At 36.9% G+C, this 27,922-nt stretch overlaps 1 protein-coding gene across 2 annotated transcripts in view; it reads right to left on the bottom strand.

The window, feature by feature from the left end:
* Positions 1–4,277: 4,277 nt before the first annotated feature.
* LOC128649891 (probable E3 ubiquitin-protein ligase HERC6) overlaps positions 4,278–27,922 on the bottom strand; it is a 282,469-nt gene continuing 258,824 nt past the window's right edge. For both annotated transcript variants that reach the window (XM_053703418.1, XM_053703419.1), the window contains 3 exons: positions 21,361–21,544; positions 11,249–11,351; positions 4,278–7,079 (listed from right to left, as the gene is read on the bottom strand). In XM_053703418.1, the coding sequence (XP_053559393.1) occupies positions 6,865–7,079; positions 11,249–11,351; positions 21,361–21,544 (502 nt within the window). In that variant the 3' untranslated portion in view covers positions 4,278–6,864. The remainder of the gene's footprint in view (positions 7,080–11,248; positions 11,352–21,360; positions 21,545–27,922) is intronic.

Genomic DNA, 27,922 nt, shown 5'->3' with positions numbered 1-27,922 from the left:
GGCTGCTAAATGCCGCTGCACATCACACGTGTATTATGTCTAGCAGTGAAGGGGTTAATTAAGGATCTTGTAGGGAACTTGCAGGGTTAATGTTAGCTTTAGTGTAGAGATCTGCCTCCCACCTAACACATCAGACCCCCTGATCCCTCCCAAACAGCTCTCTTCCCTCCCTTACCCCACAATTGTCCCCGCCATCTTAAGTACTGGCAGAAAGTCTGCCAGTACTAAAATAAAAGGTATCTTTTTTTAATTATTAATTTTTTTAAGCATATTTACATATGCTGCTGTGTAGGATCCCGTCCGTGCGCGCCCCCAGCAATCCTGCCCACGATCCCGCCCACCTCTGCACAATAATCCACCGATGGCCGCCCACCTGCCTCCCATGTCGGCTCCCACCCACCAACGATTGCGGGCCATCGATGTCCGGTGCAGAGAGGGCCACAGAGTGGCTCTCTCTGCATCGGATGGGGTAAAATGTTATTGCAGTGATGCCTCGATATCGAGGCATCACTGCAATAACCGGAAAGTGGCTGGAAGCGATCAGGATCGCTTCCAGTCGCTTTCAACCCCAACGTCGTACAGGGTACGTCGCTGGTCTTTAAAGACCAGGTTGTGTGCGACGTACCCTGTATGACGCATGTCGTTAAGGGGTTAAATAGATTCATTTGTCTAAGCCTAAGTTATGCCATCTATTAAAGATAGGTGAATTTATGCCTGCTTGGAATTGTGGGTTCCCTATCAAAGAAAGATGTTTTGAGGTGTTGCTGGGTATTGAAAGAGATTTAGTTAACTTCCCCCATGCCTTAATGGGAATAGTTTGTTTGTTTAAAATATAATTTTTTGCGTAGATCCAGTCAGCTACTATACGTGCCAAGAAGCAGAGGTTGTAAAATCTAATATTTGGTAATGCTAAGTCTCCGGGATCCCTTGGTACCGTGAGTTTAGTAAGAGATATCTTGGGTTTTTTACCTTGCCATATAAATTGTCTAAGTATCATGTTGGTAAAGCGGACATCCTTTTCTAATAACATTACTGGCACATTCTGAAGGATATAAAGAAGCTTAGGGAGAAGAACCATTTTGAATAGTTCTATGCGGCCAGAAATTGATAGAGGAAGATTCTGCCAAGTTTTAAGTTTCTCCTTGATAGTAGTTAGTATAGGAGATATGTTAAGTTTGTATAGCTCTGTTAAATTAAGCGGTATTTGAATCCCTAGGTACTTAAAAGAGTCTGTAACCACTCTAAATGGGATATTTAAAATGGAGCTACTATTTCTCCTGAGCCAGAGTATTTCGGATTTTAACTTATTCACCTTATACCCCGAAAAGGTGCCAAAGTGGTCAGTTATTTGGAGAAGTTTTGGTATGTTTAGTTTTGTATTAGATAGATAGATTAATAAATCGTCAGCGTATAATCCGATTTTTATCTGATAGTCCCGAATCTTTATGCCATCTAGAGATTCCCTTATCATAATTGCTAAAGGCTCGATAGCTATATAAAAAAGAAGCGGGGAGAGAGGGCAGCCCTGACGCGTACCTCTTTCTATTGCGATTGGAGAGGAGACAATGTCATTTATTATCAGTCTCGTCTTGGAATGGTTATGTAAATTTCCCACAAATTTAGGAAAATTGCCCACAATCCCAAATTTTGTTAATGATGTTATTATATGATTAAAGATTACAGAGTCGAAGGCTTTCTCTGCATCAATTGACAAGACTGCCAGGTCAGGGAGGCCCTCTCTCCCCACAGCGAGAGGAGGGAGATTCTGAGAGTAGTCAATTGTAACAAGAAGCTCTCTGATTTTGGCCGCCGAGTTACGCTTATTCAAAAAAACGGCTTGGTCTGTGTGTATTATTTTTGCTAAAATGGGTTGTAATCTAGTTGCAAGGATAGAAGACATAATTTTGTAGTCGGAGTTGAGCAAAGCGATTGGTCTGTATGACTCTTTTTGCATAGGATCTTTCCCCCCTTTTAAAATCAGGGTTGTAAATGATGAAGAAAAGGAGGGTGAGAAAGGATTACCGCTGACATATATCCCATTGTAAAGATTACCCAAGAAGGGTGATATTTCTGCTGATAGAATTGATAGAGCATGAAATTTTAAGCGACTTTCTAATTTTACTCCTATTTTAAAATTTTCTTCATTCTCTTGGTATCTTTATTTCAAATGCACGAATGTAAGTTTAGATGCCGGCCCATTTTTGGTGAACAACCTGGGTTGTCCTTGCTGATTGGTGGATAAATTCATCCACCAATAGAAAAGTGCTGTCCAGAGTTCTAAACCAAAAAAAGCTTAGATGCCTTCTTTTTCAAATAAAGATAGCAAGAGAACAAAGAATAATTGACAAAAGGAGTACATTATAAAGTTGCTTAAAATGGCATGCTCTATCTGAATCACAAAATAAAACATTTGGGTTCAGTGTCCCTTTAATTTAATTACAAGGTGTTTATGTTCCTTTTAATAATTGGACATCCTCTCCCTGTCACCGGGATAGTCACAAGAGGCAGAACTTTTTTTCATTTTCTGCGATGAGATTTTTTTTTTTTGTGAAAAATTTTCTGCAGTGTCTTTAAGAAGCTGGTGTTGCTGTGTTTGTTGCCCTTACTCTGTGGGCATGAGGACAGGTTCATGTACAGCCTGAGTATACACCATATACACACACACACACACACTATACACACTATACACACACCCATACACCATACACACACACACACACATACCAGACATCCCAACCTACAAAAACTAATTTCAGGGAGGTGGCTTCACCGGCTACTGTGCAACCCCCCCCCCCCCCCCAAAAAAAAAAGTGGTTTAATGTCCCTTCAAATTGTTGCCTGTCCAAATTAAATATATATATATATATATATATATATATATATATTTATATATAATATATATAATATATGTTTATAATATATATATATATATATAAATATAATTTTTTATTTGTTTTTAATATATGTATATTATATATATATATATATATATGTATGTATATTAATATAAATATGTAATGTTATCCACACTTTGTACAGCTCATGGTAGAAATTGTAAAACTGAACTAGAAAGCATCATTTTTTAGATTACCTTTCTCTCACCATTACAAGACACCCTCCCCTCTGTTACAGGCATAGGTTGCTCCATGGCCACCTGACCTTTTAAGAGTATGGGAGCCTGCACAATAGAGAGGTATGGGAACCTGCACAATAGAGAGGTATTGAAGCCTGCACAATAGAGAGGTATGGGATCCTGCACAATAGAGAGGTATGGAAGTCTGCACAATAGAGAGGTATGGAAGTCTGCACAATATAGAGGTACGGGAGCCTGCACAATATAGAGGTATGGGAGTCTGCACACCTCACCTATATATATCAGGTCTGCTGCTGTCTCGCACCACACTAGAGTAGAGATCAGGAAGGAGGGAAAAAGTCTAGAGAGGAGTCTACCTAGAGGTAGAAATGAAAAGTGCAGGCACACATTTGATTTTCTCTGGTACCGCTATTTCCGGGAGATTGCGTTTCATTTGCAGGTGTCAGGTAGCCGCTATTTCAATGTGGGAGACTCCCGGACCTTCCGGGAGAGTTGGGATGTCTGCCACACACACACACACACACACACCATATACACACACACACCATATACAAACACACCATATACAAACACACACACACCGTATATATACACACACACCATACACACACACACACCATATACATACACACACCATACATACACACACACCATATACACAACACATACACACAACACATACACACAACATACATACACACACCATATACACAACACATACACACAACATACACACACACAACATATACACACACACAACATATATACACACACAACATATACACACACACAACATACACACTTATTAAAGAACAAAAAAAAATCTGTCTAAGATCTGCCCTGACTTACCTTTTCTGCAAGGTGTCGTTACTCTGTACTGCACTGGAGTTCAGGAAAAGGAAGAAAATTAAAAAGAGAGGACCATAGCAAATATTTCCATTGAGATAGAACGGAACAGTAACACCTGCAGGCAGAAATTAAAAGTGCAGGCAATTTTTTTTAACTGCCACTGTTCTTTCTGCAGAGACCCTTCAGTTTCTGCTATAAGAACACAGATCACACAGTGTTCTGCCTTGTCACACAGACATGTCTGTGCAAAGCAAACAGTAACATAGTGATATAATCAGTAATACATATTATAATGTATATTACATATTGTACATGAATGGAAGAGACTAAAAAGTCCACGTCATAATCTGTTTATTCTATGCCATTTTATTTTAACGCACAGCACAAAGATGAGACTGTCTATTGTATAGTATGCAAATAAGTAATGTATATAGCATGTAGACAATTTCAGAGGAAAAGCTGATTACCTTCATAATACCTCAACTAACTGTAAAGAAAAACACAATTTTTGTTGTAGGTGTATAAAATATATTTATATATGAACACTGTACTGTAAAATTGGGTTCCCCTTAATATTTTTCCATTGACTTGTTCTACCACCTGCAGAGTATTACAAATTGCACATTTAGGTTTATTTTTATATATGAAAATTATGTTTCTGCTAATTCAACCAAAAAATGAATAAAATAGGGTGAGCTTGTAGGGAAAGAAGGCCTCCTTATCGTATCTGGCTATTTTATTGTAGAAATTGCTCCTTATCTTATTTCTGTTAACTCAAAGGCCTAATCATCAAAAACTTGCAGGCCCGTAGAGAAATCACACAAAATATGTGGGACTTTTTTGAGCATTATAATGTAATATATGTGTATCTTAATCACACCCAGAACCCTGCATAGCCTTGCAGTACTGGCGAGACTTCTTAGATAATCTTGCCAGAGCAAAGATATTAAGATCATTGGGCCTTCAGAAAGAACAATGGAAAAGGAACATTTTAGTACTTAGTCACACTCCCCCACCACTAGGAGCGTGATTTCATCTAAACCTTCTTGCTTACATATTTTTTTCTATAACAAGTACTTAAAGGGAAAGTCAAACTTAAACATTAATGATTCAAATAGAGCATGCAAATTTTAAATAACTTTCCAATTTACTTCTATGATCAAATTTGCTTTGTTCTCTTGGTATCAATTGCTAAAGAGTAAACACAGGTAGGCTGACGAGAGTTTAGTAGTGTGCAAATGTCTTTAACCCTTTCGCTGCTAAGCCTTTTTTACACCCCAGTACTAAGCCAATTTTTAGCTTTTTTTTGCTACCTACATTTAAACCCTATTTTAAGTCAAATTTCAGTGAGTGACCCACACAAATTATATACTTTTTTTTCAGCAGGCCCAGCAGATTCACAATATACCTTTATTATATTTATATTTCATGGCATGTGTGATAGCTGCAGCAAAAACTGTAAAAAAAAAAAAAACCTTTTCGCTTAGATTTAAGTAAATAATATTGCAAATGACCCAGTGACCACTGCTGTTACTGTAATCTCCTGACTAAATTGTCATCAGGGGTAGCCACATGTGAAATAGGGGCCCATATGGGCTTTTGGGGGTTATAATATAGATTATAGAGGCCTAATTGTTTAGTCCAGAAAAAAAAATAAACTTTTTATGCAGAAATTGTTTCAATATGTTGACTCTGTAAACAATTAACCCTATAAATGATGTATTGCATGTATGACAACGTATTTCAAAATGTAATAAAAATAAATATATAACATTTTTTTTAAAATGAAATAAACTTTTTTTTCTTGCAAGGTGTTCGCTGTTACCACAGTGGTCACCTGACTATACAGACAAAATTCATATATTTTTTTAAGAGAGGGATTTCTTTACTATAAAATATACTTTATTAGGGGTCTCTACCCATACCAGATTATTTTTTTGTGTGTATATAATGTAATATCCCCAAGCAAATCCCCATGTGCTTTTTTAACTTTGTGTGGTACTGCTCCAAGCAGATGATTCTCTTTCAAATGAGGAGTCTTGGAGCTTTGTAGCTGCTAAGGGATTTGAAAAAACTACCCCCCCCCCCCCCATCCAGCTCCCGGTGTGAAGCCTGAGAATGCCACCCATTAGGTCACCAACGATCCCCAGCCTGTAGTGAGGGGGATCATAGAAAACAGTGTTTGATTGGCGATCACCCTGCATGAAGAGAAGAGCTCATGTGCCAGGTAGCAATGTGCATGAAGGGGTCAACATTCTATAGCAATAGTGTTTGCAACTATGTGTAACATTGCTATAGACACTGTTGCAAATTCTGCTGCCAGATGGCTTAAGACATGTGCACACTCCTGAGTTCACCTATTGTTACTCTTTAACAAAGGCTACTTTGAGATCTAAGCTAAATTGATAATGGAAGTAAATTGGAAAGTTGTGTACAAATGTCATGATCTGTTCAATCAATTTAATTTTGACTTTACTGTCAATTTAGTACTGACATCTTTGAAATAGGTGAGGATGTAAGTCAAAATCTGCTATTTCAAATGTCAAACTAAAGGTAAGCTATTTCTAAACAATTATACAATAGATCATTGGGACCACATTAAAGGGGAGAACAAATACAGTACCCTGTCCATTTAATATTCAAAATAATTTGTCTGCAAGTTAAGGTAGCCTCATAAAAATAGTGATAGCAAAAAGCAGATTTCTTTATGTGCAAATTACAAGCCTTCATAGCATAAGTTTAAAAAAGCTGCCATAAAGATGACTAATATATATAAGTAGAAAATAGAGACATTAACACATTATCATCCCTAAATGTAATGTCTGTGAGAAATCAAAGTCAAAAGCTGAAAGAATTCATCTTTAAAGCAGGGAGCAATCACGTAGTTCACTGAATTCCTGTTATAAAGATTCATCTTGCCATTACTGTGCTCTGTAATATCCCCTGTTGTTCTGTATAGCCAAAAGCAGTTTTTCTTTGAGGATTTCAATGCTGGAATACTCAGGAAGAAATAAGATGAAATTGCAAGTCTGTGCCTCAGGAAGGTATGTTTCATCAGGGACTCCAAAACGAGAGATCATGACCCTGTAGGCTTGCATTGTAAATCCAGTCACCTTGTCATTTCCTGTGAGGAAAACTGAGCAGAAATAACATACTTATAAAATTATCACATGCCAGTCATGAAGAATGTGTAATAAAATGTATATCTGTATCATATGGATAGATAGATAGAACACTATACAGTACACACATTAACCAAAGAGTTTGAGAAGTGATCATAGGATGATGTGTATAGAAACCCTCCCCTGCCTAATGTCCCTCAAGCAGCTAAGAAGCTATTCTGTAACAGCTAGTATTGTGCCAAGTGTCTTTGTGTTTTGCAGAATACGTTTTTGTTAAACTTTTACCTGTCTGAATAAAGAGTGTTCTTGAAGTAAACTACACTTCAGAAGTATTTGTTTAAGCAAAGAATGCTATCATACCTTGTACAGTCCTGGCCAAATGTTTTGAGATTGACACAAATCTTAATTTTCACAAAGTCTGCTGCTTCAGTGTTTTTAGATCTTTTTCTCAGATGTTACTATAGTATACTGATGTATAATTACAAGCATTTTGTAAATGTCAAAGGCTTTTCTTGACAATTACATTAAGTTTATGCAAAGAGTAAATATTTGCAGTGTTAACCCTTCTTTTTCAAGACCTCTGCAATTCGCCCTATCAATCAACTTCTGGGCCACATCCTGACTGATGGCAGCCCATTGTTGCATAATCAATGCTTGGAGTTTGTCAGAACTTGTGGGTTTTTTTTTGTTCACCTGCATCTTAAAGGATTGACCACAAGTTTTCAATGGGATTAAGGTCTGGAGAGTTTTCTGGCCATGGACCCAAAATGTCGATGTTTTTTTTTCCCCCCAAGCCACTTAGTTATCACTTTCGCCTTATGGCAAGGTGCTCCATCATGCTAGAAAAGGCATTGTTCGTCACCAAACTGTTCTTGGATGGTTGGGAGAAGTTGCTCTTGGAGGATGTTTTTGTACCATTCTTTATTCATGGCTGTCTTCTTAGGCAAAATTGTGAGTGAGCTCACTCCCTTGGCTGAGAAGCAATCCCTCACATGAATGGTCTCAGGATGCTTTACTGTTGGCATGACACAAGACTGATGGTAGCGCTCACCTTTTCTTTTCCAGACAAGGTTTTTTCCGGATTCCACAAATAATCGGAAAGGGGATTCATCAGAGAAAATGACTTTACCCCAGTCCTCAGCAGTCCAATCCCTGTACCATTTGCAGAATATCAGTCTGTCCCTGATGTTTTTCCTGGAGAGAAGTGGCTTATTTGCTGCCCTTCTTGACAACAGTCCATCCTCCAAAAGGCTTCACCTCACTGTGCGTGCAGATGCACTCACACCTGCCTGATGCCATTCCTGAGCAAGCTCTGCATTGGTGGTGCCCCAATCCTGCAGCTGAATCAACTTTAGGAAACAGTCCTGGCTATTGCTGGACTTTCTTGGGCACCCTGAAGCCTTCTTCACAACAATTGAACCTCTTTCCTTGAAGTTCTTGATGATCCGATAAATGGTTGATTTAGGTGCAATCTTAGTAGCAGCAATATCCTTGCCTGTGAATACCTTTTTGTGTAAAGCAATGACGACTGCACATGTTTCCTTGCAGGTTTCCATGGTTAACAGAGGAACAATAATTTCAAGCACCACCCTCCTTTTAAAGCTTCCAGTCTGTTATTCTAACTCAATCAGCATGACAGAGTGGTCTCCAGTCTTGTCCTCGTCAACACTGACACCTGTGTTAATGAGAGAATCACTGACAAGATGTCAGCTGGTCCTTTTTGTATCAGGGCTGAAATACAGTAGAAATGTTTTTTGGGGGATTAAGTCCATTTTCATGGCAAAGAGGGACTTTGCAATTAATTGCAATTGATCTGATCACTCTTCATAACATTCTGGAGTATATGCAAATTGCCATCATAAAAACTGAGGCAGCAGACTTTGTGAAAATGAATATTTGTGTCATTCTCAAAACTTTTGGCCAGGACTGTAGATAAAGAGGGAAACATCACATGTTTTGCTATTTAATGTTTCTCATTGGTAACTGTGCCACATTACAGGTGGCACACTAATTTTTGTAAAAGAAATTCTGCTCGAGCGCTAACTGTGCTCAAAGTAAAAAATGATTGCGACTCCATTAGCACGCATATTACAATTATAAAGTAAAAAGGTAGAGTGCAAGCGACAGACCGAGGCGCTCTAACTTTAAAGGGACACTGAACCCAAATTTTTTTTCTTTCGTGATTCAGATAGAGCATGCAATTTTAAGCAACTTTCTAATTTACTATAAGATTTCAGATATTGCGACCACGATAACTCCTACTTCAACTGCGATAAAGCTGCATAAGGAATGCTTTTTTACATAGAAGAAAATTTTATTTTTATTTTTAGACATATATATATATATATAGACATATAGACATATATATTTATATATATATATATATATATATATATACCGTGTGTTTATACTGTGTGTGTGTGTGTGTATATGTATATATATATATGTATATATATATATAAATATATATATATATATATATATATATGATTTTTTTGTAAAATATATAACACTACATACAAAAATATATCTTTGGGAATATGTATATTTAAAACCTTTTTAACAATATTAAAATTATATTTTTTATTAAAAAGTGTTTATATGAGTGTAATAGTTTATTTTAATATGTTTTGTATGTGTTTTTTAAAAATGTATTTATAACCCTTACACTTTACTTCAGGTCACAAGTAACATCTAAGAGCTGTTTCGGCTTTTGTTCAATTCAACCTATAACTTTCAACTTGTAATCTGAGAGCAAGTAATCACGTTTGCGATTTCCATTAAAAGTATAGGTTGCCCTAGAGCAATTTTGGCCACTCTAACCCTTATCTGGTCAATGCAATTTGCCACTTTTAATCTGACCCTTTGTGTTTAAACCTTGCAAATGGATTAAACTAACACTCAGGAGTCACAAGGCATTGCCGATCCTGACCAGGACATGACTGGTGACTGTGTGTATGCCACACCTGATTGGCTCACTGACCATATACTGTTAAGGATAAGAAATGCATTGTGAGTCCTGAGATTGAGTTTTTAAATTCTTTGTGAAGGTTAAACACATACCAACCAGCATTTATGTAATAACAAAAATGCTATAATAATCATATTTATTTAAAAATACTCTACAACTGATAGTTGTTGACTGTCCCTTTTTTACTGTTTATAAATTAATTATGTGTATATATACAGTAGAAAATTAGAATTGTCATGCTAAAAGGGACATTAAACCCAAAGTTTTTATTTCATCATTCACATAGATTAAACATTTTTAAACAACTTTCCAATTTACTTGCTTTGTTATCTTGGTATATTTTATTGAAGAAGCAGCAATGCATTCCTAAAAGGAACACTGTCTCACACTGACCAAAATGTATTTTGGTAGCCTACCTGCCCTGCCCTCAACAGGCCCCTCAACCTCCAGAGCCAGGACCCACAACATTAACGTCCAGAGAAAGAGCACACAACCTCCAGGGCCAGACCCCCGCCAGGGCCCCCACTAAACCCACACTTTATTTGCTTAGTTACTGATAGGGCAATTGAAAACTCCAGCTTAAGGAATGCACCAGGATCCGTGGAGATGCCATTTGTGGGCCCCCCTACTTGCTGGTCCCTCGGCCCAGGTCCTATTTGCCTGGCTGATCAGCCCGCCCCTGCTGCTCACTTTATATATGTGTGTATATATATATATATATATATATATAAAACTACCGGGCCCTGGACATGTCTAGCTAAAATTTACCGGGCCTTGAGGTCACTTTGGTTGAGAACCACTGCTCTAGCTGAACCAAACAATTTGTTTTTTTTGTCCCTTTAAAACAGTAGTTGCACACCCGGTACTTGTGCTTTGTATTTTGTGTTTAAGAAATTCAATAAAAAATATTTCAATTAAAACAGTAGTTGCAATAAGTGGAGTACACACAATGGTAACTCAGATATACATAATATCAAAGAAATTATTTTTAAAGAAAAAAAATATATAAAAATAGTGCTGATGGCTACTACATATACAAATATAACATTGCAATAATTTATATATTAAATTTGTGCTTGAGCAAATTATGACTTGAAAATGTCCCTCCTAGCACATCCTAGTATCTCCTTGTTTTGTTTACATCAATTGTAATTGTAGGTGTGTGAGAGAAAAGAGCAGAGGCGAGAATGAGCAACCAATTAGAATACTTACAGAGAAATCCTTTCTTTTGATCCAGAGTCAGAGAATGGAATACCTTCCAAAACATTTTGATAGTTGGATGATTTTGACTGTAATTCCCCAAGTAAACTGTATTCTTTAGAAAAGAAAAAAAAACTTTTTAGAGAGAAAACCAAAAAATATATGTCCAAGAATGTTTATATTGTAAAAATGATTAGTTAATGTTTGAGTTCAGATTTATAGAACTAATCACCTGTTATACAGCAATGATTAAAAAAAATCATGTAATGTTACAGATAAATCCTTTACAACTCCGCTTCCTGTTAATTTCAAACCCTATATGTGAATGGGTTTTACAAGAAATTAAGTGGAGCGCTAATTTATCGCACGCACACGGCAAATTCACCCATTTGCAGGCGCGCGATAAATAGCCAGTTGTTTATTGCTACCACGAGCTCATGATATCAATTAGCGCTCAGAAAATTAACCAGATCTCTGGTTAATTTTCAAAGTGTCCCCCAATTGCCCCCAAAATAAAGTGGTGTGTTTTGATAAAAAAATAAATAAAAAAAACTGCTGGAAGCAGTTACAAGGGGTTGGGGTGTTAGAATAAAAACGGCACAGAAAAGTGCCTTTACATTGTCCTCTATGGGGACTGTGTTATTTCTGTAAATATATACGTATATGCTTATATACATATACTGTATATTTATGTGTTAATATGTGTATATACACATTAACACATAAGGTGCAACTCGAAAAATTAGAATATCGTGCAAAAGTTAATTTATTTCACTAATGCAACTTAAAAGGTGAAACTAATATATGAGATAGACTCATTACATGCAAAGCAAGATAGTTCAAGTCGTGATTTGTCATAATTGTGATGATTTTGGCTTACAGCTCATGAAAACCCCAAATCCTCAAATCTCAGAAAATTAGAATATTGTGAAAACGTGCAATATTCTAGGCTCAAAGTGTCCCACTCTAATCAGCTAATTAAGCCATAACACATGCAAAGGGTTCCTGAGCCTTTAAATGGTCTCTCAGTCTGGTTCAGTAGGAATCACAATCATGGGAAAGACTGCTGACCTGACAGTTGTGCAGAAAACCATCATTGACACCCTCCATAAGGAGGGAAAGCCTCAAAAGGTAATTGCAAAAGAAGTTGGATGTTCTCAAAGTGCTGTATCAAAGCACATTAATAGAAAGTTATGTGGAAGGAAAAAGTGTGGAAGAAAAAGGTGCAAAAGCAGCAGGGATGACCGCAGCCTAGAGAGGATTGTCAGGAAAAGGCCAATCAAAAGTGTTGGGGACTTTCACAAGGAATGCACTGAGGCTGGATTCAGTGCATCAAGAGCCACCACACACAGACGGATCCTGGACATGGGCTACAAATGTCGTATTCCTCTTGTCAAGCCACTCCTGAACAACAAACGTCAGAAGCGTCTTACCTGGGCTAAAGAAAAACAGACCTGGTCTGTTGCTCAGGGTCCACAGTCCTCTTTTCTGATGAGAGCAAATTTTGCATCTCATTTGGAAACCAAGGACCCAGAGTATGGAGGAAGAATGGAGAGGCACACACTGCAAGATGCTTGAAGTCCAGTGTGAAGTTTCCACAGTCTGTGTTGATTTGGGGAGCCATGTCATCTGCTGGTGTTGGTCCACTGTGCTTCATTAAGTCCAGGGTCAACGCAGCCGTCTACCAGAAAATTTTGGAGCACTTCATGCTTCCTTCCACAGACGAGCTCGATGGGGATGCCGACTTCATTTTCCAGCAGGACTTGGCACCTGCTCACACTGCCAAAAGCACCAAAACCTGTTTCAATGACCGTGGGATCACTGTACTTGATTGGCCAGCAAACTCGCCTGACCTGAACCCCATAGAGAATCTATGGGGCATTGCCAAGAGAAAGATGAGAGACATGAGACCGAACAATGCAGAAGAGCTGAAGGCACCTATTGAAGCATCCTGGTCTTCCATAACACCTCAGCAGTGCCACAGGCTGATAGCTTCCATGCCACGCCGCATTGAGGCAGTTATTGCTGCAAAAGGGGCCCAAACCAAGTACTGAGTACATACAGTATGCATGCTTATACTTTTCAGAGGTCTGATATTGTTCTATGTACAATCCTTGTTTTATTGATTGTATGTAATATTCTAATTTTCTGAGATTGTGGATTTGGGGTTTTCATGAGCTGTAAGCCATAATCATCACAATTATGACAAATCACGGCTTGAACTATCTTGCTTTGCATGTAACGAGTCTATCTCATATATTAGTTTCACCTTTTAAGTTGCATTAGTTAAATAAATTAACTTTTGCAAGATATTCTAATTTTTCGAGTTTCACCTGTAAATATTTAAGCATATACATATATATTTATATTTGCTGTCCTGAGATACAGGCTTCTAAGCAGCATGCCCCAGTTCCCTATACTGTTTATTGTATTTTTTAAATAAAGTTGCGTGGTGAAGTCATCACGTCATTGCATGTGACGTCACCGCGCAAAACGTGAAGCCCCGGCAATGCCTGTCACTATGCAGGCCAGATCGTCGGGGTAGAAGTGGGTGGGAGCCCCCAGATCTCCCTCAAGTTGGGAGAGTGCTAGCAACAGCTCTGAACCGTCGTTAGCACCTGACTGAGACAATATGCGACAGCTCAGAGCCATCGTTAGCACTAAAGGGGTTAAAAAAATGTTTATTTTTTAAAGCTTACCTTAGACCTTCATTATCTTTGATTACTTGGAGGTTCTATTTTTTTCAAATTTCGCATGCAAAATCTTGCACGCTTTGACGCTATTGCGTCATTTGTGACGTGGCATGCCATTTGTGTGACGCACAGTTTTTTGGCGCCAAAATTATCAAGCCTTTTTTTCATCTTAAAAGACCCGCTCCCACTTCACTCTGTGCTCTCTCAATTTTTAGAGAGCTATATGCAACTTTGATTTTACATCTTAATAGATGTTTTATTATAACGTTATGATTTTAATAGCATTGTCTCCAATTTCCTCTTAAAAGTACTGTTGTATTAAAGAGCATGTGATGTTTGGCAACTAATTTTTTTTTTTTTTGTACCTTTTTTTGCCATGATGTCTCAAACTGAATCTGCCTCAGACGCTACCATAGAAACTGAGCTGCATGAACATATTTCTACCAAAGCAAAGTGTTTTTATTGTAAAAAAGCTGATCTGAATTCTTCAGCTCAATTATGTGGCTCCTGTTTTGATCATTTATTACATGCTGATAATATTTCTATGAGTACAAATGCTTCTACTGTTATTCCATCTCAGTATAATGTATAAGGCATTCCTGCAGAAATTAAAGATTTGTCTTCAGATCCTGAATTTTCTAACATTATTCTTTTACTTCAACATGCAAATCATTTTCTTTGCGATGTGTTGTATATTTTGATTATGAATATTAATAATTAATAATAACAATAAAATTATCGTCAATTATCGATATTAATATTCAATCACACTTTAAAATATTTCCTAAGTTCTGACTAGTTAATCTTTATGAACACAATGATTATATTTATGCAGTAAAATGAATATCACTTATGACTATATATATATTTCTCAATTGATTATTACAATATTAAAGTATACAGCAGGCTATAGAGATATATTTAGATTAATTAATATTCAATTAAATCACCTGTAATTCGGTATTATGGACACAATATAATCTATAAATGTAGCTTAACTCAAAATGAATTAACTTTCAAATATCACAATTGAATTTTACTAGAACAATTTATAATTAGTCAGAAATATTAACCAATTCATTCAATATATTGCTTATTTAAAAATGTTTGGGACATAAATCCCAATCTCACAATAAAATCTTAGCTTAACTCCCACAAATCTAATGGAATTTCTAGGAAAATATAATTCAACTGTCTAGCCCACAATAATTTTATATAACTTCAATTACTTAACCATAGAGATTTAACACTATTGACAAGCTAATATATTAACCAATACAGCAATAATAAACATAATATGACCAACTTTCCATACAATTTCTAAGATATATTACCAGTAACTAAAAAGTAATTCATAAGTTTGGAATATAAAACCCTTTTCTTAATAGTATGTTTACTTAGTGCGAGTATAAATATTTATATAGAATACCCTGACATATTTAATATTAAATTACCTTTAAGCTTCAGCTATTTCACTATTTCTATAAAGAATATCTAGCTAAAGTCTATTAAAAATATCTAAAACAATCGCTATACGTTACCAGTTAGCCAATTTGAGAGTTCAGTATCCCAGATTTCTTCACTGTCATACAAAGGAAGATATACATAATTTTGGAAGAGAACTGAGCCCAATAATCTCTTGTCCAGAAAGAGGGTTCCAGCAGAGGTTTGCAACAAGGCAGCAGAGAACAGCAAGTCTAGTAAACCATTAAAGTGAATGTAAATTTTGATGCTAAAGTGCCTGGTTTTTAAAAATTTGATTAAAAACAGGAGCACTTTAATTTTTCAAAATTTACATTTCACTCCTGTTGTGAAAAAAACTTACCTTTTAAACTTGATAGCTGCTCCAGCTTCCTCCGGTTGCCGCAAGCCATTTCTGATGTCAGAAATGATGGATGGGTCATCCTCCAATCACAGCTCCCCCCGGGGGAATCAGTGTCTGATTCAATGCCGTGATTGGAGGAAGCCGGATTCCTCATTTTAGACCCAGGAAGAGGCTTTACAATGGGCGGAGGAAGCTGGATCTGCTGTCAAGATTAAAAGGTAAGTTTTTTTTCACAACACGAGTGAAATGTTAATTTTGATGAATTAAAGTGCCCCTGTTTTTAATCGAATTTTTAAAAACGGGCACTTTAGCATCAACATTTACATTCACTTTAAGTCAGCAAAAAAGAGGCCTTCACTTCCTGTGCAAAGAGTTTTTATCTGTGACAAACTCCACCTCCATTTCTGAATCATTCAATAGAAGAAATATGGGTGTGAACTTATCTCTCATTGCATATTCACTTATCTGCATCTGGTACTTAATTAACCAATCAAGCACATCTGGCTGCATTACTTGACTCGACCATGGGGGGCAACAGTAATTGGAATGTAGTTTAATTAGTATATACTTTTCTTATATATTTCTTCATAAAGTGTACACATTCAACTATACTTATTTCTTAGTATTACTAAGATATTTGGTTAATTTATATGTGATTATTTAATTTGACTGAGTATATTATATATATATATATATATATATATATATATATATGTATATATATATGTGTGTGTGTATGTACATACACATACATTTATACCATACATGTAGATGTTTAAAGGGACACTGAACCCAATTTTTTTCTTTCATGATTCAGATAGAGCATGCAATTTTAAGCAACTTTCTAATTTACTCCTATTATCAATGTTTCTTCATTCTCTTGCTATCTTTATTTGAAAAATAAGGCATCTAAGCCTTTTTCTTGGTTCAGAACTCTGGACAGCAGTTTTTAAATGGTGGATGAATTTATCCACCAATCAGCAAGGACAACCTAGGCTGTTCACCAAAAAAGGTCCGGCATCTAAACTTACATTCTTGCATTTCAAATAAAGATACCAAAAGAATAAAGAAAATTTGATAATAGGAGTAAATTAGAAAGTTGCTTAAAATTTCATGCTCTATCTGAATCACGAAAGAAAAATTTTTGGGTTCAGTGTCCCTTTAAGGTAGGTTCTCAAAGAATCCCATGTTCATGGTACCCTCTCAAGAGATGTACTTGAGAGTATATTCATATTTGGAGATTAAGGGGCTTTAATAATATGATTACATTTTTTAGTAGTTATATTATATTATTATATTTTATGAAATTTAAAACAGTATAATTTCATGTGCTGACATGATATATGTCTCATAACCCATATATACACATACTGTATATACATTTATACAGTACTGAGTATATAAACTTATATGAAACTTTACAGACACCAGTTATACTTTAAAATCTCAATATTTATATGGATTTAATTTTCCATTAGAATATAAAGGGTAATTTCTCTGTTACATCCAATACAGACAAAAGTCTGGGGGTTGTATATTGGGCTCAGTGTGTATTAACACTGAGAAGGGAAGTATTTACATTTCCTGAAATTTGTTTCTTGGTGCAGACTTGAGTCTCCCTCCGTACAGGGGCTATCTGATCAGCTAGGTAATTTTATTACACACTGTCCAGGCAGGAAGCTTTTGAAGTTATATCTTAGAGTTTGACAAATGTCTGCTTTGAACTCTGAGATGTCTGGACTGGATTAATGATGCATCATGAATATAACAAATGGTCTGAGCTATGAATCTAGTTTCTCTACTTTAATTGCGTTTGTAACGCGTCCGTCGGTGTCGCCAGTTGCGCACACATCTTCAAAGGAACGTTGGCAGCGAAAGCAAACGGAGCATTACAAAAAAAAACTAACCGCCCACAATAAGAATTAAAAAAAAATAATAACCGCCCGCAATAAGAATTAAAAAAAAACAACCAACTACCTAATAAAATTATAAACCCCTAAATCCGCCAACCACAATATCGCAAACTACCTAATACATCTATTAACCCCTAAACCGCCATTAACCCACATCGCTAATTAACCTAAGAAATCTATTAACCCCTAAACCGCCATTAATCCACATTGCATGTATTGGCTTGTCATTTTTTTTTGGTAATTAGAAGGCTGCTAATTGCAGCTGTGAATCACAGTTCTGAATGGGGATTTTAAACAGGTTATGGCAATGGGTCCAGGGCCCATTTGTATCACAATTCTGTACGGAGATTCTTAGATATGTTTTGGCAAAGGGTCATAAAAGGTCACAAATTGCAGCTATGCATCACAGGTCTGGAAGGGGATTTTTAGATATGCTTGAGCAAAGGATCATAAAAGGCCACTAATTGCAGCTGTGTACCACAGTTCTAAAAGGGGATTTTGGGGAAAGGGATAGCTGCTTGTTTCTATGACATAACTTCCTGTATTAAGTTATATGATGTTCAGCCACGTCCATCTGCATTTATTGCAAGTGTGATGATTTACTTTAAACCCCCCCCCCACACCAATTTTGGGATTGGTAAATTTATATGATAACTCTCAAATCAATTTTTGATGCATAAACCAGGTATTGATGAGCATGTCATACAGTGAAAACGTGACTCTTTCCTCACTCGCCTTTTTGTGCAAACTTTGCAGCATTTTTGAGAACAGGCCTTCTTTGCTGTCGGGGGGATATAACTGGGGAAATTTCTGCCAGTTAGTCTTGCCATGTTCTCACACTGAAGATTTTGGGGCATTTCACTACTTTCAAATAAAAGGCTTGAAATCACCTCTATTGGGTAATTTATGAAAGAGAGCTCTTTGCCAGATGCAGAGGTTTTGTACAAAATATACAAATTTAAAGGTGCCATCTGAATCATTTAGACAGCAAGCTTTTTATACCAGATTTAGTTTTTGTCTTGTGGCAAGATAAGGCTGCATTATCTGGTCAGAGAGGTCTACTCCACCCATGTATTTGTTATAGTCTACAATGCAAACTGGTTATTGAAAAGTAAGGGGGAAGGGTGAAAGAGAGAGTGTGATGGAGAGAGAAGAAACAGTGGAAAGAGAATAAAGAGAAGGTTATAGAAGTGAGTGAAAGAGAGAAGAAAGATTGGATAGAGCAGGGAGAGAGAGGAAGAGACAGAGGAGAGATAGCAGGGAAAAGAAAAGTGAGAGTTGGGTCAACAAGAGAAGACTGAGTAGAGAAGTCTAAAGAAGAGAATGCAGAGAGTGGAAAAAATAAGAGAGTAGAGAAAGAGAGAGGAAGAAGAAAGAGTCAGAAGAGAAAATGGAGAGAGAGAGATAAGAGAAGAGAAAGGAGGGGGAGAAAGGAGTCAGAGTGGGAGAAAGATGAGAGGGAGATTTAAGCAAAAGGTTGAGAGAGACAGAAAAGAGAGAAAAAAAGTGAAGAGAGGAAGTAGTAAGAGTAAGAGAAAGGAGAGAAAAGATAGTGAAGTTAGTGAGACAGATAAGAGAAAGAGCAGAGGTAGAGAGACAAAGGAGGGAACAATAAAGGAGGTTGAGAATAGGGAAAGAGAGAAAAGGGAGTGAGAGAGAAAAGAATAATGAAAGAAGAGAATGAGAGGGGAGCATGTGAGAGAAGGGACAGAAGAGAGAGAATATAAGAAATGTTAATAACAGCTTATTACCTCAGGGGTTAAAATACAACCCCCCTTTCCCTTTTATATGTTTATTGTTGCCTGTGTCCCCTCTGCCTCCTGACTATGCTGAAACTGACCGCACCGCACAGGGGCAGGCAGAAGATGGAGGGAAGTGAGGAGTCAGCACTTGACAGCCAGGGAACTTGCAGTTGTATAAGAGTGAGGGTTAGAATATCCAGCTGTGCCAGGAGAAAGTTGATGGGCAGAGCCACTATACTAGCTAACACCCCAGGGACAGAAAAAGAAAAAGCAAAGTACATTTTTTTCTATGCCCCTTTTGCGAGGCCCCATCATGAGTGAGGCCTTAGGCGGTCGCCTATTTGGACTAACACTAGGGCCGCCTATGTACCCTGTGGTACTCTCACACAGTTTATGAAATGTAATACCATAACATGCTCTTTTGGATGGTATATATTGTTTAAATTGTAATCTACATTTGAAAATAATTAGGGACAAATATGTTTAGATAGGGTATGCACGTAAGGAAATAATTTGTTAAAATAATTAATATAATCTGTCAGTTAAAGGTAGGGCCTGTGTGTTATCCGTAAAGTGAAGGAAACTGTGTAAGGTTTCATATCTTGATCTGGGCGTTAGTGCTGGGAACACAGTTGTTGAAAATACAGGGTGGGTAGACCAATACAATTTTATGCTTGGCTTATGTATGATGGCCATAGTAAGAGTTAATCCCCACATTTTTTTTTAAACTCTGCAACATCTTTTGGGATCCAATTATAGCTTTGTAAATCTGTAGGTGATTTTTGGGCCAAGCACTTCTCTGCGTAAAGTCTAGTCTGGCAAGCCATTTATTCCAAAATATCATCTGAAAAAAATATTTTTAAAAAGTATGCTGGGTTGAAATTGGTTATGTTTACATTGATACTAGCAGACTTAGTAAAATCTGGGATTTCAGGGCTATAAAAAATGAAAAATTTTCTTGTCGAGATTGGGCCTATGTTTTTTTAGAAGAATATAGAGCTCGGCATCAGGGTCACTTGTTTCCTCGCTGTCTGACTTAGGATGGTATTCTGATTCAGAGGGGTCAATATCCGAGTCTGTATCATTAACAATTTCGTATGCCTCATCAACATTATAATATATATATATATATATATATATATATATATATATATATATATATATATATCTTGCTGAAAGAAAACCTAAAATCAGGTAGTATAATATAGGACAGATTACTTCTGTGTTCTCTCTCCCTAAAATAATTCCAATGAGAAATATTACATTTTTACAAAACTAAATATTACAAAGCTTATTTTTTTATTTATTATTTTTTGCTTTCCTTAGTGAGGCACCCAATAACTGGCCGATTACAGGAAGTGCCGGTGTCAGCGGGATTCCTACTGGTCAGCACAAAATAAAAAGATTTAAAAAAAATAAAATTCAGCTCTTAATCTATAGGTGACAAATAAAGTAGCCCAGAAACAGTGCATCAGTAATATATATGTATATATAAAATGTATGTATATTTATATATATATATATACAGTATATATGTAGTGTGAGATCGTATGGCCCCTTACTTCCTGTTCCTCCAAAGTAGACGTTCCATACTATAAGGTCTCCCTCCCCCTATATTTTTATTGTAGAATGTACACGTTATGCAGTACGATGGACAAAGTACCGCATGGCATATATATATAGGTCTTTTTGGTTCAAGGGACTTAACCTTCCCCCCAGCTTGGGTTGTTCAATCCAGCTCTTGTGGTTTCAAGAAAGCCCAGGTTTTGTCGTATCAAGTTCATTTTAAGATTATTTTTTTTAGTTGAAAGGAAAACTACATAATTTTTTTGGTTTAATACAGTATATTTATTTTGTATTTAGAGCTGGTAGAAATATTTAATTTATTTAAAAATTGTTATATTGTGTTAGTTTTCCTAAAAGTGTTTTTACTACTTTGTTCTTTACATACCTTTTCCAGCATATCCCATTCATAATTGAAATCTCCTGACAACAGGACCATCAGTTCATTGGGTTGAAAAAATGAAATTATATCCTTATCGCAGACTTTGTAAAATCCTCTCCTAAACTCTTCAAACGTCTCAGCTACTGAAGTATTAAATATGTAGTCGACACACTTATTCACATAGTCACGCCTTTAAAAAACAAAAAGATGGGATTTGTATTTAGTCTGGCTTTCAAGACAATGTTCATTGTTTTCTATTTGAAAAGATAGTTTCCAAAATTTGCTTAGCGCCAGCTTTCTAAAGCAAAGGGTTAAAGGGACAGTCTACAACAGAATTTTTATTGTTTTTAAAGATAGACAATCCCTTTATTACCCATTCCCTTGTTTTGCATAACCAACAGTTATATAAATACTGTTTTTACCTCTGTAATTATCTTGTATCTAAGCCTCTGCAAACTGCCCCCTTATTTCAGTTCTTTTGACAGACATGCATTTTAGCCAATCAGTGCTGGCTCATAGGAACTCCACGTGCGTGTGCACAGTGTTATCTATATGACACACATGAACTAACACCCTCTAGTGGTGAAAAACTGTCAAAATGCCCTGAGAGAAGAGGCGGCCTTCAAGGGCTTAGAAATTAGCATATGAACCTCAACCTCCTAGGTTTAGCTTTAAACTAAGAATACCAAGAGAACAAAGCAAAATTGGTGATAAAAGTAAATTGGAAAATTGTTTTAAATTACATGCCCTATCTGAATAATGAAAGTTTATTTTGGACTAGCCTGTCCCTTTAAAGAGATATTTTATAACGAAAATTTAATTTTACAGAATGCTGCTCCTGGCTCTACTGAGCGGGTCTGTTTTTTCCTCCTAAGCACATCGCGGGCATGCTGTCTAGTCACAGCGCACACAATTGCGCTGTTAAACTAGCTTGCTCCTGATCTGTTCTGGTAGCGGGAGCGAGCTACATTGAGTTTAATAGTGCATTCGGGCCGGCTGTGTCTGGACAGCGTGCCCGCAATGCGCTTAGGAGTAAAAAACAAACCCGCTCAGTAGAGCCAGGAGCGGCATTCTGTAAAATTCAATTTTCGTTATAAAAACATAAATTATTTTTACCTGATAATTTAATTTCCTTCTGTATGAGGAGAGTCCATGGCATCATTCCTTACTGTTGGGAAATACTGAACCTGGCCACCAGCAGGAGGCAAAGATACCCCAGCCAAAGGCTTAAATACTCCCCCTACTTCCCTCATATCCCAGTCATTCTGCCAAGGGAACAAGGAACAGTAGTAGAAATATCAGGGTATAAATGGTGCCAGAAGAAAAAAAACTAATTTTGGTCCGCCCATCGGAGTATACGGGGGGGGGCTGTGGACTCTTCTTATACAGAAGGAAATGAAATTATCAAGTAAGCATAATTTATGTTTTCCTTCTTAATATGAGGAGAGTCCATGGCATCATTCCTTACTGTTGGGAAAACTATACCCAAGCTCTAGAGGACACTGAATGATAACGGGATTGGTAAAGAAAAAGCAGACCCTAATCTGTGGGCACCACAGCCTGCAAAACCTTTCTCCCAAAAGCTGCTTCCGCTGAAGCAAAAACGTCAAATTTGTAGAACTTTGAAAAAGTATGTAAGGAGGACCAGGTAGCCGCCTGAAAAATCTGATCCATAAAGACCTCGTTCTTAAAGGCCCAAGAGGCAGCCACCGCTTTAGTGAAATGAGCCGTAATCCTTTGAGGAGGTCTAAGTCCCGCTGACTCGTAAGCTAAGCGTATAACACTCCTCAACCAAAAAGATAAGGAAGTCGAAGAGGCCTTCAGACCCTTACGCTTCCCACTGTAGATAACAAAACAAGGAAGAAGTTTGTCTAAAGTAATTTACATAGAATTAGAGATGCCCTTTTTAAACTGTAATTTAAAGAAATAGGCTCCAATCGAAATCTTTATTCAGACCTTTAGGGATGAGGGTCTCAAGCTTATAAATCTTTAGAAGATGCTCTCTATTTCCTCCCCTTCTAGGTCTATCTACCTGTTCTATGATTTGGAACCTCAACTGACTTATTTTTTTATTCAGAACTTTTAGGGATGAGGGTCTCAAGCTTATAAATCTTTAGAAGATGCTCTTTATCTCCTCCCCTTCTAGGTCTATTTACCTGTTCTATGATTTGGAACCTCAACTGACTTATTTTTTTATTCAGACCTTTTAGGGATGAGGGTCTCAAGCTTATAAATCTTTAGAAGATGCTCTTTATCTCCTCCCCTTCTAGGTCTATCTACCTGTTCTATGATTTGGAACCTCAACTGACTTATGTTGTGACTCACAGAGTGGAAGTGAGAGGATACTGGGGCATCTTTGTTATTACATCTGATATTAGATTTATGTTCAGTTATCCTCTCCCTTACCTCTCTACCGGTCTCGCTAATATAAATAAGCCCACATGGACATTTGATTAGATAAATGGCAAAAGTAGCTCTACACGTTAGATATTTATTTATTTGAAACTTTTTCCTATTTATTGGGTGATGAAATTTTTCACCTTTTATCATTGAACTGCAATTACTGCAATTGAGACATGGGTAACATCCACTTCTTTTAGTACCTATGGTTCTCTGAATACTTTTGTTTACCACTGCCTATATCAGTTTGTACAAGCATATCTTTAATACTTTGGTTCCTCCTATAAGCTACCATTGGGCCCATTTTAAATTAATTGACCTGAGGGTTACATTCCCTCAAAATGTGCCAGTGTTTTGTTTTTTTTAGTATCCCTGTAATTTTCTGGATCAATTTATTGTACTGTGTCACAAATATCATATTCTTTCCTTCCTGAAATGTGTCTTTCCTGATTTGTTTATTTTCATTATTCACTGCACTAAGTTGTTCTGAAATCAATGTTAGAGGGTAATTCCTGGTGATAAATTTATTAGCCATTTCTTCCAATCTGTATTTGCATTTGTTACTATCAGAAACTATACATTTTACCCTTGTGAACTGACTTTTTTGAATAGCCTTAAATACATTGTCAGGATGACAGCTACCATATTTGTTTAAATTGTTTCTGTCGGTACTTTTTGTATAGAGATCAGTTTTTAAAAAACCTCCCTCAATGTACACATATGTATTCAAATATTCTATGCCAATCTCACTCATAATTTAAGCTGAATTTCAGTCCTCTGAGTCAATTAAATCCTGGACAAATGACAATAGGCTACCAACATTGCCCCCCCCACACGCCAAACACATCATCTATGTACCGGCACCATAGAGCTGAAACAAACCATGAGGGTACACAAAGTATTCCTCAAAGCTGTTCAGGAATATGTTGGCATATGTGGGGGCGACATTGGAGCCCATGGCTGTCCCCTGTTTTTGCAGATAATATGCAACCATAAATAGGAAATAATTCTGGTATAATATTACAGTGAGCAAATCAATCAAAAAACAGATCTCTCCCTCAGTTTAATTGCTATCTGATCTCAGAATATTTCTAACTGCTGCAATGCCGCTTGTATGCTTAATAGAAGTATACAAGATAGATACATCAAGTGAAAAAAGAATACATTTCTCACCAACATACCCAAGATCTTTGAGTTTTGACAGAAAATCATTTGTGTCTTTTACATAAGAGGTAGTTTTTTTAATTAATGGCTGTAAAACTTTATCTCGAAATATAGCAATAGGTGAAAAAACAGACGGTATACCAGCCACAATTGGGCACCCTGGAGGTTTTTCTTTAGCTTTATGTATTTTAGGTAATATGTATAGTACTGGCCTTATTGGATTTGTTACAGTTAGAGCATCCCTAAATTTCTCTGTAATTATTCTATCTCTTTGCTAATCTGAATGGTAGGATCCCTGGGTAGTTCTTGATATTCCTGATCATCGGCTGTCGTTGGATTTCTTCTATATAATCTGCTTTATTAAGGACCATCACAGCCCCGCCCTTATCAGCCTCTTTTATGATGATGTCTGTATTTTTCTTCAAGGACTGAATTGCTAACTTATCTTTTCTGTTTTTGTGTACAAGTTTCTTCTTCCTCTCTTTTTTGAAAAGATTCTCAACCTCTCTTTGTACCAAGCTCATATATGTCGCTGCACTGTGGTCTTGAAGGTCAGCGAATTCATTACAAAAATCGTCTAAACAATATGATAAACCCTTGTTCAAAACCAAGTGTTCTTCCTCCTTCAAAATATGCTGAGAAAGCTTGTGTACTAAATTAGCATCATTAGCTTGTGCATTCAATTTAATCTGTGGTGCAGAAATCAAACATTCTCGTGACTTAAGTGTACAAAATTTTTCATAATTAATAATTGCATTGGTATGAGAAGTACAGTATCCCAGTTCATTTTCATTTGGAATTAGAAAATTAATGCATGGATTCCCAGCAATGTAAATTTCTTGAGCAAAATTCAGTCCATCTTTAAGGCATGCCGGCGTAGACTGTGGTTTATTTCCTATGTATAATTTTCTACAGGTTGTCATTAGTGTGGTGTCAGTCCATTCAGTTGTAATTCGATGTACTGTATGTGGCTACAGGTTTGGTTTGAACCATATACATCATGCAATATACTAGTTTTTTCTTGTCTCACTGATTTCCCACTATGTTATGATCCGACACCACCTTAGGAAGAAAACCCAAGTGGGTACGCAAAACAGCCTTTCTTTCATGTAATTGGCAAGAGTCCATGAGCTAGTGACGTACGGGATATACATTCCTACCAGGAGGGGGCAAAGTTTCCCAAACCTCAAATGCCTATAAATACACCCCTCACCACACCCACATTTCAGTTTTACAAACTTTGCCTCCTATGGAGGTGGTGAAGTAAGTTTGTGCTCGATTTTCATGATTTCTTCTATGATAAGTGCCTCTAAGCATTCTGAAGCCCAATTCCTCTCAGAGTACAGTGTTTGTCAGAGGAATGTGAAGAGAGTATCGCCTATTGATTTTATGGTTTCCCTCGCGGAAAATTTTTTCAAGGGTTCTCTTTTATCGGTTGTAGGGATTCATCTCCTACCTCCCTTTTCAGATCGACAATATACTGTTATATACCATTACCTCTGCTGATAGTTTTCAGTACTGGTTTGGCTATTTGCTATATGTGGATGGGTGTCTTTCAGTAAGTATGTATAATTATTTAAGACACTCTAAGCTATGGTTTGGCGCTTTATGTATTAATATAAAGTTTAAAATATATGTATTTTACTTATATTTGCCATGAGTTAGGTCTATGTATATTTCCCTTTTGCAGTCAAAACAGTTTCAGTATAGGAATCATGCTGGGAAGTTTATTTAAACTTTTTTCTTACCTGGGGTTCAGTCTTTTTCTAATTTGACTTTAATTTTTTTGCGGGAAAATCTCGGCTCACGAGGGCACAAAATGCTGTTTTTTATTGCGTCATTCTTGGCGTAAAATTTAGTAATTTCCTGCGTATTTGTTGACGCTAGTTGTTTTGGCGCGAAATCACGTTTGTTATGACGCAAATTGTGTCATTTCCTGGTGTTAGTTTTGCGCCAAAATTTTTTAACTTCTTTTGCGTAATGCGTCATTCTTGGCGCCAAATTTTAGTTATTTTACTCCTCTCCCTCATAACCAATAGGATGAAAGCTCAATCCTATTGGCTGATTGCAACAGCCAATAGGATGTTTTCACTTTTAATTCCTATTGGCTGATAGAAATCTTTCAGCCAATAGGAATTCAAGGGACGCCATCTTGGATGACGTCACTTAAAGGGAACCTTCAGTTTACGGCGGCGACAGTATGAAGAGGATGCTCTGCGCTGGATGTCTTGAAGATAGACCTGCTCCGCGCCGGCTGGATGAAGATAGAAGATGTCTGGATGAAGACTTCTTTCCGCTTGGATGAGGACTTAGTCGGCTGGATGAAGATCGAAGAGGCCTCCTGGATGAAGACTTCTTGCCACTTGGATGAGGACTTCGCCGGCTGGATGAGGATGAATGTCCGGACTTCGATAACTGTAAGTGGATTGTCAGGGGTTAGTGTTAGGTTTTTTTTTGGGTGTTTTTTTTCTTTAGGGTTTTGGGCAATGTAAAAGAGCTAAATGCCCTTTTAAGGGCAATGCCCATCCAAATGCCCTTTTCAGGGTAATGTTTAGCATAGGTTTATTTAGATTTTTTTTTTATTGTAATGTTAGTTTTTAGTTTAATGCAGGTTAGGTTTTATTTTCAGGTAAGTTTAAATAAATACAAACTTACCTGTGAAATAAAAATTAAAACCTAAGATAGATACAATATAACTATTAGTTATTTTGTAGCTAGCTTAGTTTTTATTTACAGGTAAGTATACATTTAGTTTTACAGCCAGATTACGAGTTTTGCGTTATGGCTGGCTCGCCAATAACTTGCAAGTTATTTTCACCGCTCACCTTTAATAGCGCTGCTATTACAGGTTTGCAAAAACCCGGCTTGTGCGGGTGATACGGTTGCGTTGAACTCCATACCGCACCCAAATACAAGCGGTGTTTTGACGTGCTCGTGCACGATTTCCTCATAGACATCAATGGGGAGAGCCGGCTAAAAAAAAGCCTAACACCTGCAATCGCGG

Source organism: Bombina bombina, chromosome 2 (assembly GCF_027579735.1).
Source record: "Bombina bombina isolate aBomBom1 chromosome 2, aBomBom1.pri, whole genome shotgun sequence".
Lineage (NCBI taxonomy): Eukaryota > Metazoa > Chordata > Amphibia > Anura > Bombinatoridae > Bombina > Bombina bombina.
This window is presented reverse-complemented; position numbering and strand designations above follow the sequence as displayed.